A 13,600-nucleotide genomic window follows, 5' to 3' on the forward strand; every position below is an offset into this window, starting at 1 on the left:
AGACAGAATAAATCACCTCTGGCCAAAACAAACGGAGCTGGCCCTGCACAATCGGCCCAGCAATTGTACCCAGCTCTCCTCAGCAGCTCAAACTGGGCTCTGATTCCACCCCAGCACTCACCGGGAATTACAATTCATTTCACACACGTTCAGCTTTAATGGGATTACTTGCAAAATAAGGTGCAATCAATTTGAGGGCAAAACCAGTGCACAGAGGCCAAAAACATCCTCTGTTTTAATTGCATCTGTAATTACTTTGTAAAACTGCAATCCAGCAGACTACCCTGGGGACTCCTATTAATCATTATTACAGATCTCCCATGGCCAAGCAGGAATACTCACTCAGGAAAAGACTGTTCCCATCCTCAAAAATGTATAACCTAAGTAGATTGTAGATCATAAACTGAGGAAGTAAAACGCTGATTAGACCACATCAGACTGCTCTTAATCGCTGTGTAGGGAAGGAAAGTTTGAAGCGCCAAGTCTGTTTTCCCTCCTTTTGACTTCTGTTCTACTATGCAACAAAACATAGACCTAAAAGGTCTCTTACAATTTGGCACAAAATATCAGAACTCTTTATCCCTTAATCCCAGTTACAGGCTATTTTTAAAAACTTATCTGGGCAGTAATTGAATAAATTAATTTTTTTCATAGTATAAATCTAATCCGATTCCTTGCAGCAGCAGGAGCCCATAAAACTGCCCTAATCCCCTTTTCCTGACACCAAACATCACTCAGACTGTCCCACACCGACCCCTACCCGCAGCCGATCGATACTTTTGAATTATTATATTTATCCCTCTATTTATTCAGCGCGGACTTCCCCTCCCAAAATCCCCATTCCATTAGTTCTGCGCTCTGAATTTGCTGCCAGAAAGTTTGATGGTTTTTTGTTTTTTTCCGTCATGTAAAATCGGTTTTCAAACTTAAATCTTTCTGGTTTTCGGGAGGTCTCCAAGAACTGTTTCTACTGCACTGGATTTATGTGTTTGCTAATATTTTTGAGTTGTCACAGTCCCGAGGAGTTTCGCCGGAGCAGCTCCCAGGCGGGATAACCCCGATTTTCTCCTCAACTTCTTGGGTCAGAATTGGGCAACCACCATCTCAGAAACTGTAAATACTTTATGACCGTGCAAATAACTTAGGCCCGCGTTCTGCTGGCGTCCATCGGCGGGTTTACGGTGCTTTTGCCTCTTTTGGGTGTTTAAACGCACTTTCGGCCCCGCGGGGCACCGGCAGCCCTGGCCCGGCGGCGCCATTTGCGCTCCCGGACCCCTACCCCTCCAAGATGGCGAAGCCCCCACCCGGCCCCAGCCCCGGCCCCGACCCCCTCCCTCCCTCCTTCACTTACCGCCGGCCTGGCCCGGCCCGGCCCCACCGCCGCCGCCGCTCCGGGGCCTCACGATGGAGCCCAGGCAGCGCTGCGAGCCCCGCGGGCCCCCGAGCGCATGCGCGGCCCCGGCCCGGGGGAGGTGGCTCTGGCTGAGAATGGGGACCGAGAGCGGGGCGGTACTCGATATGGGGTAGTGGTGTATTGGGATGTGGGGAATTGGGTGTGTGGTACTGGGATAGGGGGCACTGGGTACGGGGAGGACCTAGGACTGAGCTGGCAGTGGGATGGCGATGCACTGGGGTAGGGATGGCACTGGTATGGGCTGGTACTGGGACATGGAAGCGTGGGGTGGGAGTGAACTGGGATAGGGCTGGCACTGGGACAGGACTGGCATTGGGATAGGCATGAACTGGGACAGAGCTGGCACTTGGACGGGGCATATGGGTGTGAGTGGCACAGCCCCGCTCCCTCAGCCGGCCGGATGAAGCCTGGGCACAGCCATGGGCGTTGGGGCACGTTCATGGCTGACACGGGATTTGGGCAGGGGAGGTTTGGGACGGGAGCTGTAAATCGCCATTGCCGCCGGCATCGAGCAAATCGTGACCACGGTGTCCCGCTGCCTTCCCCCACCCCACGAGTAACAGAGGATATTGCCCCGTCTTCTCTGCATTTGTTAAACTTGTTTGCCTTCTCATCTGGGACTGTTATTTTCCTTTGTATTTTAATTTTGGAACAATAAAAGAGGTAGGGGTAGGATTTTTAAATGACGCGTTGGGGGTTTCCGCCAGGAGCACGAGCAGGCCCCAAGCTGTGACAGCTTAAATGGAATGGGATTTCAGGAAAATAAAAAATGAGATTTGCAATGACTCATTTGAAATACATATCACAATATTCTTCATCTCTTGAGAGAGGCACATAAAATACCCTTTAGAATCTTTAAATTTAGTCAGAAAACAAATACGTTTCTTACCTCATCTGTGCCAGCAAGTTCCAGCTAAAACACAAATCCTGCAGATGCTTGCTGCCAGTGTTGAAGCGTTCAGTGGGTCCAGGTTTGCAGGGCTGTTGGAGCCAAAAAAATTTGCAAGTAATTGAACCATCCATATTTCTTTTAACTCTTAATTTGATTTGAATTGTAAGTTTTGTTGAGAGATCCCTAGTTTGGAGCTTCATGACCTTTTATCTCACTGCTCTACTGATTGTTTTGCCAGAACCTGCCCGGTGCCCACCGCATGCATTCCTGCCTTCCCTCCTCAGAGCTCTCACTTCCAAGGAGCCCCATAAGACAGTTACCCCAACCCTACATCAGATTTGGGGCTGTTTTTCAGTGCATTTTGGGTAGGTACTTCCAGCCTAAAGCTGAGTCCTCTCTTCGTATAGAATTATTCACACAGAAATGTTACTTGGGAATATTGTGGAATTATTGCAATAGACATTCCACTAATCTTCCTCTCTGGCTATGCAATATAATTATTATTGTTAATATTTTGTATTATTACCATTGCCCCGGTTTCACACTTGCTGCCAGGCAGATCTCTGCAGTTTCGGGAGATCAAGACTGCAGCAACTCCAGGCTGAGAAAGGCAAAGTGCCCACACCAGGGAGCCATATGAGTTGGAGGTTTTGATGCAAACCCTACACTTTAATGCAAAATTAATGCGTGAGACTCACTGACGTTTGTGAGACAGAAATGAACATTAAATGATGCGGCAGCACCCAGCTGAGGCGTGTGCCTGGCCCTGCCCATAGAGTCACTGTTCTGGGGGCACTCCCAATGCTTCACTATAATTATCAGCACTTAAGATGTCTCAGAATGTCCATTCCCTGGAAATTCCTGCTCCAACACTCCAACCCACACATGTGGTGGCTGGGGAGGATGAGCCCATACCAAGGTCTATCCCTGCTGTGGGCAGTAAGGCACAGGTGCTCCTGCAATGGGTGGTGTGTCCAAACCCTGCACTGCACACCCAGGAACCACCATTGCTCCAGGTGCTCTCACATGAAGGATTTTTGGCTTTCCCTCTTCTTACTACACAACCTCCACCTCAGACAAGTTTCCCACATACCTCCCTTAGGTATGTGGGAGGTCTGTCCTCAGGTATTTAAGGAATAGATGCTTCTCCCAAAGGGGTCACTAAAATCTGGCTTGGTCATTTGGAATGGAATTGCCAGACAGCAGAAACTGGAGTCACTGTTTAATCTTTACCTAGACTGTGTAATTTGCAGATTTTCTTAATATTATTTTTCAGTTAATTATCCCTTACTAGCAAACATCTTGCCTTGGCTGGTTTGCTTCTGTATTAAGCAGCAAAAATAATTAAAAATGTCATTTTGAGACTATAAGATGTTAAAGCACTAAATATATATATAGCTGGAAAAGGCTTTTCCTTCTGAAGGTGTCACTTCCACAGAGATTTCTCATGCTGCTGTGGTAATACGACATTTGATAAAGTCTGAGCTACTTGCTGAGCCCTCAAAGTGTGGGGACATATTTTGTGTTGCAAGCAACTCTGATGATCTATTACCTCTTCACTTTTTAATATGGCAGAACAAGTTCCAAATGATCAAATTATATGGGATTACTACACCTATGAAGTGACTCTTGCTGGAAAGCTGCTGCCATCAAGTTGTGAGCAGTTTGGAATTGGCTAAAGGACAGTTTTAGGGGAAGCTGTAACTAACCTTTTTGTTACAGACCAAGAACTCACAAAATACATTTTGCCTTCTATTTTTCAGAATGTTGCTTGCAGGCAGAACGGGTGCTGGGGATGTCACTTCTTCATTCAAAGCCGATTGTGCAGGAGAAGAGCTTGTGGGAAGTTCAGTCTGAGCAATTTGCAAATGGCCCATGTCTAAATTTGGGATATTATTCAGGAACACCTACAGAACTCTTGCTAGAAGCTGCCCTCCCATCTCCCCAGGTCCCCAGGGATGCTGGGGACATAACACAGAACAGGCACCACCACCCTCTGTGCTTCCAAGCCCAGAAGCACATCCTGAGCTTTTTCTTTTATGAAGGCTCTTCCCAAGCACAGGTGTTTTAGTAGGAGGAAAAACTCCTGAAAAATATGCTAGAGAAATAAGTTCTTTATCTGGACTGTATTCAAGTGTTGTGCCTACACTGAATGTGAAGTGACTTTCTGAATTAGGAACTTTTTTCTGTGAGTGACTCTCTACGAATTCAGCATTACCTTGATCAGTAGAAAATGCTGACAATCACAACACAGCACCACGTAACCAAATGTCATCAAGCAAAAATAGTCTTTATTCAAATTTCATGGAAACGGGGATCACTGTACTTTGCAAGACAGGGAAAAATAAAATAAAAAAATTTAATATAAAACAAGGATATTGTCACAATACCAGAATATGGAACTATAGTTCTTTTCCCTATATATTACTGCAAGTACCTCTATTTTTCTTTTCCTTTTGACTGTGCTATTCACAACTTTGTAAGTCCAAAAAATATGGAACAAAAGTAGTATGAAACTTAAGACTTAGCACTTCCACTAAATGGCAGACATCAAAGGGCATCAATCAAGGGCAAAGTCTGTTGAATCCATCATACCTACCTATCAGTCATCACTGCAATCCTATAAACCGACCAGGGTGCAGTGCTCATTCCCTGGGCTCATTCCCTGCAAGGCTCTCCTTGGAAAACCAGCCAGTCTGGGGGGCTCGAGGAAGAGCTGCATGTAAAGAGAACCTTTCTACTGGATGGAAAATGAGCGAAGCAGCCTCACACCAGAGAGCACTGCAGGGAGAGAGCGCTGCAGTTAATGACAGACCATCAGGTTGTTAAAAATACACAGCATTGACAGGGTTTCTACTTCAATCACTTGGTTACAGCTACTAAACATGTACAAAAGACTTTTCCAACCATTCCAAGTGGCATTGCAGCAAGGTTAGGATCTGGAGCGGGACCTTGACCTCGACCGGGAGTGTGACCGAGAGGCAGACCTAGACCTGGACTTGGACCGAGACCTTGGCTTTGAATCAGATTTAGACCTGGAACGAGAATCTGATTTGATATTTGGTTTGAACTTGGAAATGGACCTAGACCTGGAGCGGGACACTGCATCCTCCCCCTTGCCTTTCACCTCTTTCTTGTCCGACTCGGATTTGAGCTGCTCCTTTTCTTTGGAGCCTGACCTGGACCGCTCGTGGCTGTCCTTTCTTCTCTTCTTGCTGCTGCCTTTGCTGTCTCGCTTGCTGCGCCTCTTGCTTTTCTCATTCTTGCTGTGGCTCCGGCTTCTACTTCTGCTATCATCCCTGCTCCTTTTCCTACTTTTCCTTTTATCCTTGCTGTGGCTCCTGCTCCTACTCTCATCCCTGCTTTTGCTCCTGCTTCTACCCTTGCTAATGCTCTTCTCTCTGTCTTTGCTTCTACTCTTCTCCTTGCTTCTGTTCCTCATGCTCTCCTTTGCCTCTCCCCTCTCCTTACTCCCACTCCTGCTCCTGCTCTTGGCTTTCTCATCACTGTTATGGAGAATGCCCTCAGATTTATCCTTGCTTTTGTTTCGGGATTTCTCTGCACTCCTGCTGCGGCTCCTACTTTTATCCTCTTTACTTGGAGTCCTGCTTTTCTCTTTCTGGCCTCTGCTACGGCTCTTGCTTCGACTACGGCTCTTGCTTCTGGAACGGGACACAGACCTGGAAGTGCAAAAGCAACAGACAGCTCTGCTTTAGTGCGGCAAGGGTATGAGCAGAGAATGCAGAGAACGGGAGGGAAAAGAAAACCAAAGTGTTCCTGCTGCAAATTTAACATGCTTCTCACTGAAGTGGGAGCCCCCAGTTCTTCCAAGACAAAGACATACCTGGATCTGGATCTGCTCTTGGAATGGCTGCTACTGGCACTGCGACTCCTGCTCTTATGGGAGTGCCTGCTTCGAGAGCGAGACCTGCAACACAAGGAACCACCTCCACATTAGCACGTGTCCATAGGGAGCTTGTGACCCCCGTGGGCAGAACCCCACAGGGCTAAAGCACCTTTCAGCAGCGAAATGTTTAGAGTTACACAACACAGTTACAAACTCAGAGCACCCTCTCCCCACCTTTCATCCCTGCTGCCATGTCTGGCTGTGAGTAAGGTGCTAATCTGGAAGAAAAGATGCCAGTTTATTTAAGGGATAATCACTTTCCCAATCAAATCACAGTTTGAATACGGTGAGACACTGGCATAAAGCTTTGACTTCAGATTTTGATTTCATAAGCAAGTTCTTCTAGGAACAGTAAAGATTTGCCTGAGTTTTCTTGCAACAAGTTCTACCCCAGAATGGAAAGGGGAGTACGCTTGGTGCTGCTGGTCAGTCAAGGAAAGCAACAAATCTCTTAGAAACAGGGAACAGGTGGAGGTTTCTAAGCTGAGAAAGAACTGTTAGTCCTGATGCTTGGAGCAGAACACAATGTTCAGAGCTGAAGTGTTAGAAGCACCTTCTGTTTCATTCCATGAGCATGGCTCCACTGGCCACGCAGCTGCTCCCACAAGGAACAAGGGCTGAGTTTTCAGGGAAGAACAGTGACAGGTGTTCAGGGAGCAGGTCCACACATCCACCAAGGGAGACACCTCAGAACACAGCCCTCATTTGCCCTGGATATTAATACATGCTCAAAAAACTAGTCCTGTTGAAAACTCCAAGCATTTCCAGAGTGTTTTGGAACCCAAAAGTCTCAATCCACTCTATGTTCCTTAAATGCAGCCTGAGATACCTTACAGACATACCTTGAATGGCTTCGGCTTCTGGAGTAAGAGCGGCGCCGTCTCGATCCAGGTCTGTCTTCCATTAATCTAATCTTTCTGCCATTTACTTCTGTCCCATCCAGCTTTTCAAGAGCTCTTTTCATGTCAGAATAGGATTTGAACTCAATCACACCTTCATTTTTCCTTCCTTTGTGTGCATCTGCATATGTCACTTCCCCTGCCTGACGCATATAATCCTAGGGGAAGAGGACAGAATCACCATCGTCTTGAATCCAGAGCCAGGCTTCCAGCTGACCCTGCTCACTTCTGACACGATGCTTCCTGAGCATCTTCTATTCACAGGAATGTCAGCAAGTGTTTGACCCAAACAGCATCTGTAGTGCCAAATAACACACTATGACTTCATGAACTTGGTGTGATTAGAACCAGGCTGATCGTTTTGAGACAAATTATAACTTAAAGTCTCCCACCTCAAGTCTTAGACCAAATATGCTCTGGGCTCTTAAGTTTGAAATTACTGAAGTGATTAAAGAAGTAAAATGCTTGCTCTCCAAATCATGTTTTCAGAAATAATTAGGAAAGGTGATAAAGGTTGAATACGAAGAGGTGAGAAGCCCACAGAGAAGCAGACCTCCCTTAATCCTCTACCTTGTCAACACAGCTCGTTCTGCTGGAAAAAAGCCCCACAGAACTCCAAGCTCAATTCTTTTTCCCAGTTTATGCTTCCTGGCTTCTCTGTTTCAATTCCTAAACTTCTCTGTTTATCAGGGGTCTGTTCTGCCCTGCTTTGGACAAGGCAGAACAGGGCCTTTGCCAGACCAGGGCATCTTTCAGCTCCTGGGGAAATTGGCTGCAGCAGAAACAGGGCACAGAGCTCCGTTTTGTTTCCAACCTCGCTACTCCCATTTTAAGTACACTGAAATGAAAGCTATTCCCAAAAAAGCAGTAATGCATCCACTGGAGGATTAATCATGCCATGCTCTACTTAGGATTTTAATACAAGAAGCAAAGATAAGCTATTGATAGTGTGAAGCATTAACAACAAAGACACTGGAAGCACCTCTTTACGTACCTGAACTAGTGTAAAATTCACTTACAGACCAGTTTCTACTACGTCAAAGCTTGTTTAGAACAAATTTTACACACCCTTAAAAGAGAATCATAAGATAAAGTGTTCTAGTAAGAACAAGTAGGTTTAACCATTGCTGCTCAGTTTGATAAGGAAGCACTAATCTTTTTGCATCCACTATTGAGATCCTGCTCCCTGAATCCATGATGTGGATAATCACAAGTCAACACGTCACCTCCAGAGTACTCAGAGGTACTGTGGGCTCCACAGTGTCACTCAACACCTCCACTATTGAGAATCACCTGCCACTCCTTTGGACTTCAAAAATAAGTTTTTGGCAGAGATTTTTCATGATTACTCATTCTGGAAGCATCCTTTCCCTGAAACGCTCCTTAAAACAGCTTTAGATGATGTAGAAATTCCTAATAGAGACTTTGCAGGAACAATGCTGTTGTTTCAAACAGCTGTAGCACCTTACAAGTTGATGGGTTAAATCCGAACTGACAAGGGCAAACTCCTTCATCTCTAGTGAATCCTACCCCTGGCATGATTTGAGTCTGTTTTGACAGGGCTTAAGAGAAGATAAAACACACCTGTACGTGATGTTAGCTGGTGATAAGGATAAAATTATTCTCTCACTATCCAGTGCCACCAGTTCTGCAGGTGCAACTCCCAACCTCTCATGAATGGTTTCATATATGCAAACATACTCCTGCATTAAAATATGTGTTACTTCCAAAATCTATTCCCTGTGAAGTTGCTCAGTTGCAGCAAAGCAGAGCAGCACATCACTTTGCCTTGCTGAAGATGTCTTTTACCCTTTGTGCTCTGTAACAGAGAGAGGGTAAGGAAAGGGGCCCCATACCTTCAGATCCTGCCAACTGCAGCGGCTTGACAAATTTTCCACAATCAATCTGTATTCTGTACGGGTTGGGGGACCGTACTTATCTCTTCCGCTTCTTCTATAACCATATCCACCTTTAGGAGGTGACAAGCAGACAGCAGAGCTTCAGCCAGGGAAATGGAGCCTCGCTCTCCGCCCCAAAGGAACTGCTCTGCCCTGGGTGTTCCCAAAGACATCACAGACCCCCCCTCAGGGCTAAATCCAACCCCCTTTTTGTAACACCTTGCAAAGACCCAAAGCATTAAAACAGTTTTACTACTAGCTTGTAATTAAACAAGGCACAGAACTATAATTATGCTAGAATTAACATGCCATTATATTTAATATTATTTTTAAAACAGTTTGAAAGAAGAAACTGAATAAAGCCAGTTGATCAATGTTACTTATATTACTTAAAAGCTTTCTGAATATCTGACATGAATAAAGCTTTTCAGGCACCTATTTCAGATTAATCTCATCTGTCTCTAACCCTTGGGATCCTCACCACCCAGGTCTAATGGGAAAAGCTTGAGGTTGTCACATGGCTTCTCTTTGTTTTGGACAGCCAAGGGCCACAAAGGTCAAAGAGCCACTCATGGAAAGGTACCCCAAGGTCAGCAAGTGGAACGGGCAGTCATCTTAGCCTCAAAGGACTCTTTCAATTAAAACACTGAGGTCTTTGTTATATCTATGTTAAACATCCCACTGCAAATAAACGATTCAAATAGTTAAACAAAATGATAATAATAAAAATGGTACAAAAAACTGTGTTTATTAATGTATCAATTAAAACAGTTTAATACAACAAACAAATTAATAAATATTCAGATCAACAATTACATTTACAGTTACAGAACACTAGTCACAACTTTGTACTGCTTTTCTTTTCTATTACTTTTATAAGAGAGTAAAACAATGTTTTATTTAAAATAAGCCATGGATACAAATGCACAAGTGCTTACTGCGTCCAGAACCGTAACTGCTGTCCCGGCGTGGGCCCCGGGCATGCTCCACGATCACTCTCTCCCCACAGAGATCTTTCCCATTTAGCTCATACACAGCATCGTCGGCGTCTCGCAGGTCATCAAACTCCACAAAGCCATACCTAGGGACAGGGAGGGAAAAGGGATCACTGGGAAGGAACTGAACCTGAGATATCTGTGCTCAAGAGCAGCTCACAGGTTCCTGCAGAGGCCTGTGTATGCTGTCCTGCAGATGAACCTCCTGAGCACACCTGAGGGTTCAAGGCTTTGAGCCTTGAAAAAAAACTAAAAAAATGAAAACCCTTCCAAAAACAGGGAGATAAATAGGCATGAAAATACATCTGCTGATTCGCTGAATTAAACCTAAAGTCATTCCTCATCAACAAAATGATAAATAATGTGAGAGTGTAATGGCTGAATTCCTTTATGTTAGCAAAAGCTTACTATGATTATTATGGCATACTCTGATGAAATCAAGGGTGTTATCAATCTTTTTAAAGGTAGAAGTTAAACACCCCCCCCACTAAAAGTGAGCACTACCCCACACACCAAATAAACACAGAATCACAGAACTGTTCAGACTGGAAAAGCCCTCCAAGATCAGGGAGTCCGACCATGATGTTAGAGATGGCCTTCATCATCCCTGGAAGTATCCAAGGCCAGCCTGGATGGGGCTTGGAGCAACCTGGAACAGTGGAAGGGGTCCCTGCCCATGGCAGGGGTTGGAGCGGGATGTGCTCTAAGATCCCCTCCCACCCAAACCACTTCTCTTTGGAAAGCAAACACTGATTTGGATTGGAGGTAGATGGAAGGATAGAAGTTTGAAGCTTTGACCTGTGTTCCTCAATCCAGTTCCTCAATCCACTGCAGAAGTTACATCCCTCTGTCCTGCAGGCATTGTATTAGGATGAAGCCCTGAATTCTTCAGAGCTGCCCAGAGCAATGCAGGCAGGTAAGTACAGGGGTAGAACTGGTTTGGTTTTTTTCTTAGAGTCATTACAAGCAGTTTTTAGTCTGTTCATAGAAGATAAAAAGCAGGCTGAAAAGTTCAATTTTCTGGTCACTTCATACATTCACTACACATACAGAGCTGTGACTGTCAGTGCAGCTCTGAGCAGGAAAGAGTGTGAAAACTAAGAGCACACAATTAAAAACTGCAATTTGAAATTGAGAATCCTATATGACCCACATTTTCATTTCCCTGTCCTTCCCTCAGGTAATAATTGCTTTAAGCCATTGAATTTCAAGCTCAAATTACAAGTAGTGAGCCCCAGCTAAGCTTTTATAGCTCTGTGGTATCACTTAGCATTCCATTGTTTCACTGGAGCATTCTAGTTTAGCTGCTGAAACACCCAGTGGAGGATACACCGAGGAGAACCCCCAGATTCCCAGAAACAACTGCAAGAATCTCTCCAGACGACCACCATACAGGAAGTTTGAATTGCTTCCTAAGCAATACCAGAAATAAGCCATGGAGGAAGGCTCAGAAGAGCACAGCTGAGCCCAGGGCTTCCCAAGCACAGACACAAAACCTGACTGCTCAAGTTCCATTATGGACAAAGAATTTAACTTCAAATCTGTCAAATGACTTCAGAATATTAAACTAAAAAAAACAATTAAATTGACTAAAAAGCAGAAAGACAAGTCTCTTTACCACATCAGCCACATAACATCAGTTTCACATCTGTTAAGAAAGTTTAGTTGGTGTCCCTTCCCCCCCCCCCCGCCACCTCCAACATGTATGAAGCAGAAACACTGAACTTGCGGCTTACTCAGCAACAGGAAACTGCCCCCCCGCAACATTTCCAAGGATACACAGCAGGACTGGAAAACAGCAGTCTCAGGTATTTCAGCTAATCTTCAACAACACCTGAGGCTGTGTGGGTTAAAACACTGACACATGAAGACTTGTTTGCTTTAATAATGGATTTTATTCATCTTATAAACCTGTTAAATATCCACCTGCCAGCACAAGCAGCATTAAAACTTAATGAGCCTCTTTAATGCTCAAGGAGTAATTTGTACAAGAAATTCCTCTTCTCCAAGGTAATTAATACCTGCCTCTCCTGGCTATATAATGATAAATCCATATTCCATTCAGCCTTTATAAGGAAGGCTTCAAGCTGAGTTTCTCGGAAAAACAAAGGCACTCGTGAGGCTTTGGGTGTTGGGGAAAACCCCACCAAAAATGGCAATTTGCTTTTTCTTCAAAAATCCACACTTGAATGTCTTGGCCAAGGCCTGGTGGAGCAGGATCCAACCCTTGGAGCTGCAGTGAGGGCTCAGCTGCTGGAACAGCACAGGTAAGAACACAGAGGTATGGCAGGTTTGGGGTGTTTGTGGGGGGGCAGAACACACCCCCAGACAGCCTGAGAGCTCTGGGAGTAGCTCTGCATCCCATACCCAACATAATGGGGTTCTTTTCGGGGAGGTGTTATCCTGGGTGCAGCCTGGCTCACCCTTGAGTGCTTGCCCTGGGGTGCAGAGGGGCCTGGGGGACCCACAGGGTGACATCCCCTCCCTGCAGAAGGCAAGGCAGAGAACAGATGAGCTGGCCCTAAGAACTGAAGTGGGACTCAGCTGTTGTCCCCCAGTTGGCACAGAAACCCAGGTGTCCTGCCTTCCAAAAAGGAGAAGCCCACCCATGCGAGCGCTCCCCAGAAGGGGCGCCGGTGTCCTGCATCCACTCTAAAAAAAGGGGAATTCAACCGCCCATCCTCCTTTACTCCCGCCCAAAGGAAAGTCCAGGAATCCACACCCCCTCCAACAGAGCCCCAGCCATCCTGCACCCCCAAAAAGGCCCAGGCGTCATGTCTCCCCTTGACGAGAAGGGGAACCCAGGCATCCTGCTCCCCACCCCAAAAGGGAACCTGAGCATCCTGCTTCCCCAAGGTTTCTTGCTACCCGCATCCCAAGGAGATCCTAGGCAACTTGTCACCCTACCCAGAATGGGGAACCCGGGCGCCCTGCCTTCCCCCACAAAAGGTGGAACCAACGCATACTGACTTCCCTCCAGTAGGGGCCCAGACATCCTGCCCCCTTCCCCCCCCCCCAAAAAGGAGAAACCCAAACGTTCCGTCCCCCCCCCAAAAAAAAGGAACTGAGCAGACTGCCCTCTCCCAATAAAAGCCCAGCCAGCCTCTCCTCCGCAGGGAGGACGGACCCAGCCGCCCTGTCCCGCCTCCAGGGGAAGTTCAAGCATCCTGCCCACCCCCCAAAAGAGAGAACCCAACATGCCGCCCCAATAAAGGACCAGGCTTCGCGTCCCGTAGCAAGGGGGAGCCCAAGCTTCCTGCCCCTCTCACCCCACCCAAAGGAGGCGAGCCAGCCGTCCTGCCCCCACCATTGCCCGGAGCGCCCCGGCCGCCTCTGCCCCCGCGGCCTCTCCAAGAGCCTCAAGCGCCCAGGCCCTCCCTTCGCGGCAGCCCGGCCGAGCCCGCACTCACCCGTTCTTGAGATCCACCTCGAGGATCTTGCCGTAGCCCTTGAAGAAGCGCTCCACGTCGCGCTCCCGGGCCTGGTAGCTGAGGCGGCCGATGTAGACCCGCGGCATCGCGGGGCCGGGGCTGAGCCCGCGGGGCGTGAGGGGCCCGGGGGCCGCGCGGCCGCCTGACGTCACGGCGGCGCGCGG

General features: G+C 46.8%; 2 protein-coding genes across 5 annotated transcripts in view; both read right to left on the bottom strand.

Annotated features, from left to right (window-relative positions):
- LOC132338833 (lethal(3)malignant brain tumor-like protein 3) overlaps positions 1 to 2,696 on the bottom strand; it is a 43,182-nt gene extending 40,486 nt beyond the window's left edge. For 2 of the 4 annotated variants that reach the window (XM_059868729.1, XM_059868727.1), the window contains exon 1: positions 2,304 to 2,696. The gene's annotated coding sequence lies outside the window, so the exon portion shown is untranslated. Of the gene's footprint in view, positions 1 to 1,351; positions 1,448 to 2,303 lie in introns of those variants that run through there. The other 2 variants (XM_059868728.1, XM_059868723.1) reach the window with 2 other exon arrangements.
- Positions 2,697 to 4,575: 1,879 nt separating this feature from the next.
- Positions 4,576 to 13,591, bottom strand: SRSF4 (serine and arginine rich splicing factor 4). The gene is made up of 6 exons (XM_059868739.1): positions 13,416 to 13,591; positions 9,949 to 10,091; positions 8,969 to 9,081; positions 7,056 to 7,270; positions 6,151 to 6,234; positions 4,576 to 5,986 (listed from the first exon to the last, which is right to left on the bottom strand). The coding sequence occupies exons 1-6, from the start codon at positions 13,520 to 13,522 to the stop codon at positions 5,239 to 5,241; spliced, it is 1,410 nt and encodes a 469-aa protein (XP_059724722.1). The 5' UTR covers positions 13,523 to 13,591; the 3' UTR covers positions 4,576 to 5,238.
- Between the last annotated feature and the right edge of the window lie 9 nt (positions 13,592 to 13,600).

This window comes from Haemorhous mexicanus, chromosome 27 (genome assembly GCF_027477595.1).
Source record: "Haemorhous mexicanus isolate bHaeMex1 chromosome 27, bHaeMex1.pri, whole genome shotgun sequence".
NCBI classification, from domain to species: domain Eukaryota; kingdom Metazoa; phylum Chordata; class Aves; order Passeriformes; family Fringillidae; genus Haemorhous; species Haemorhous mexicanus.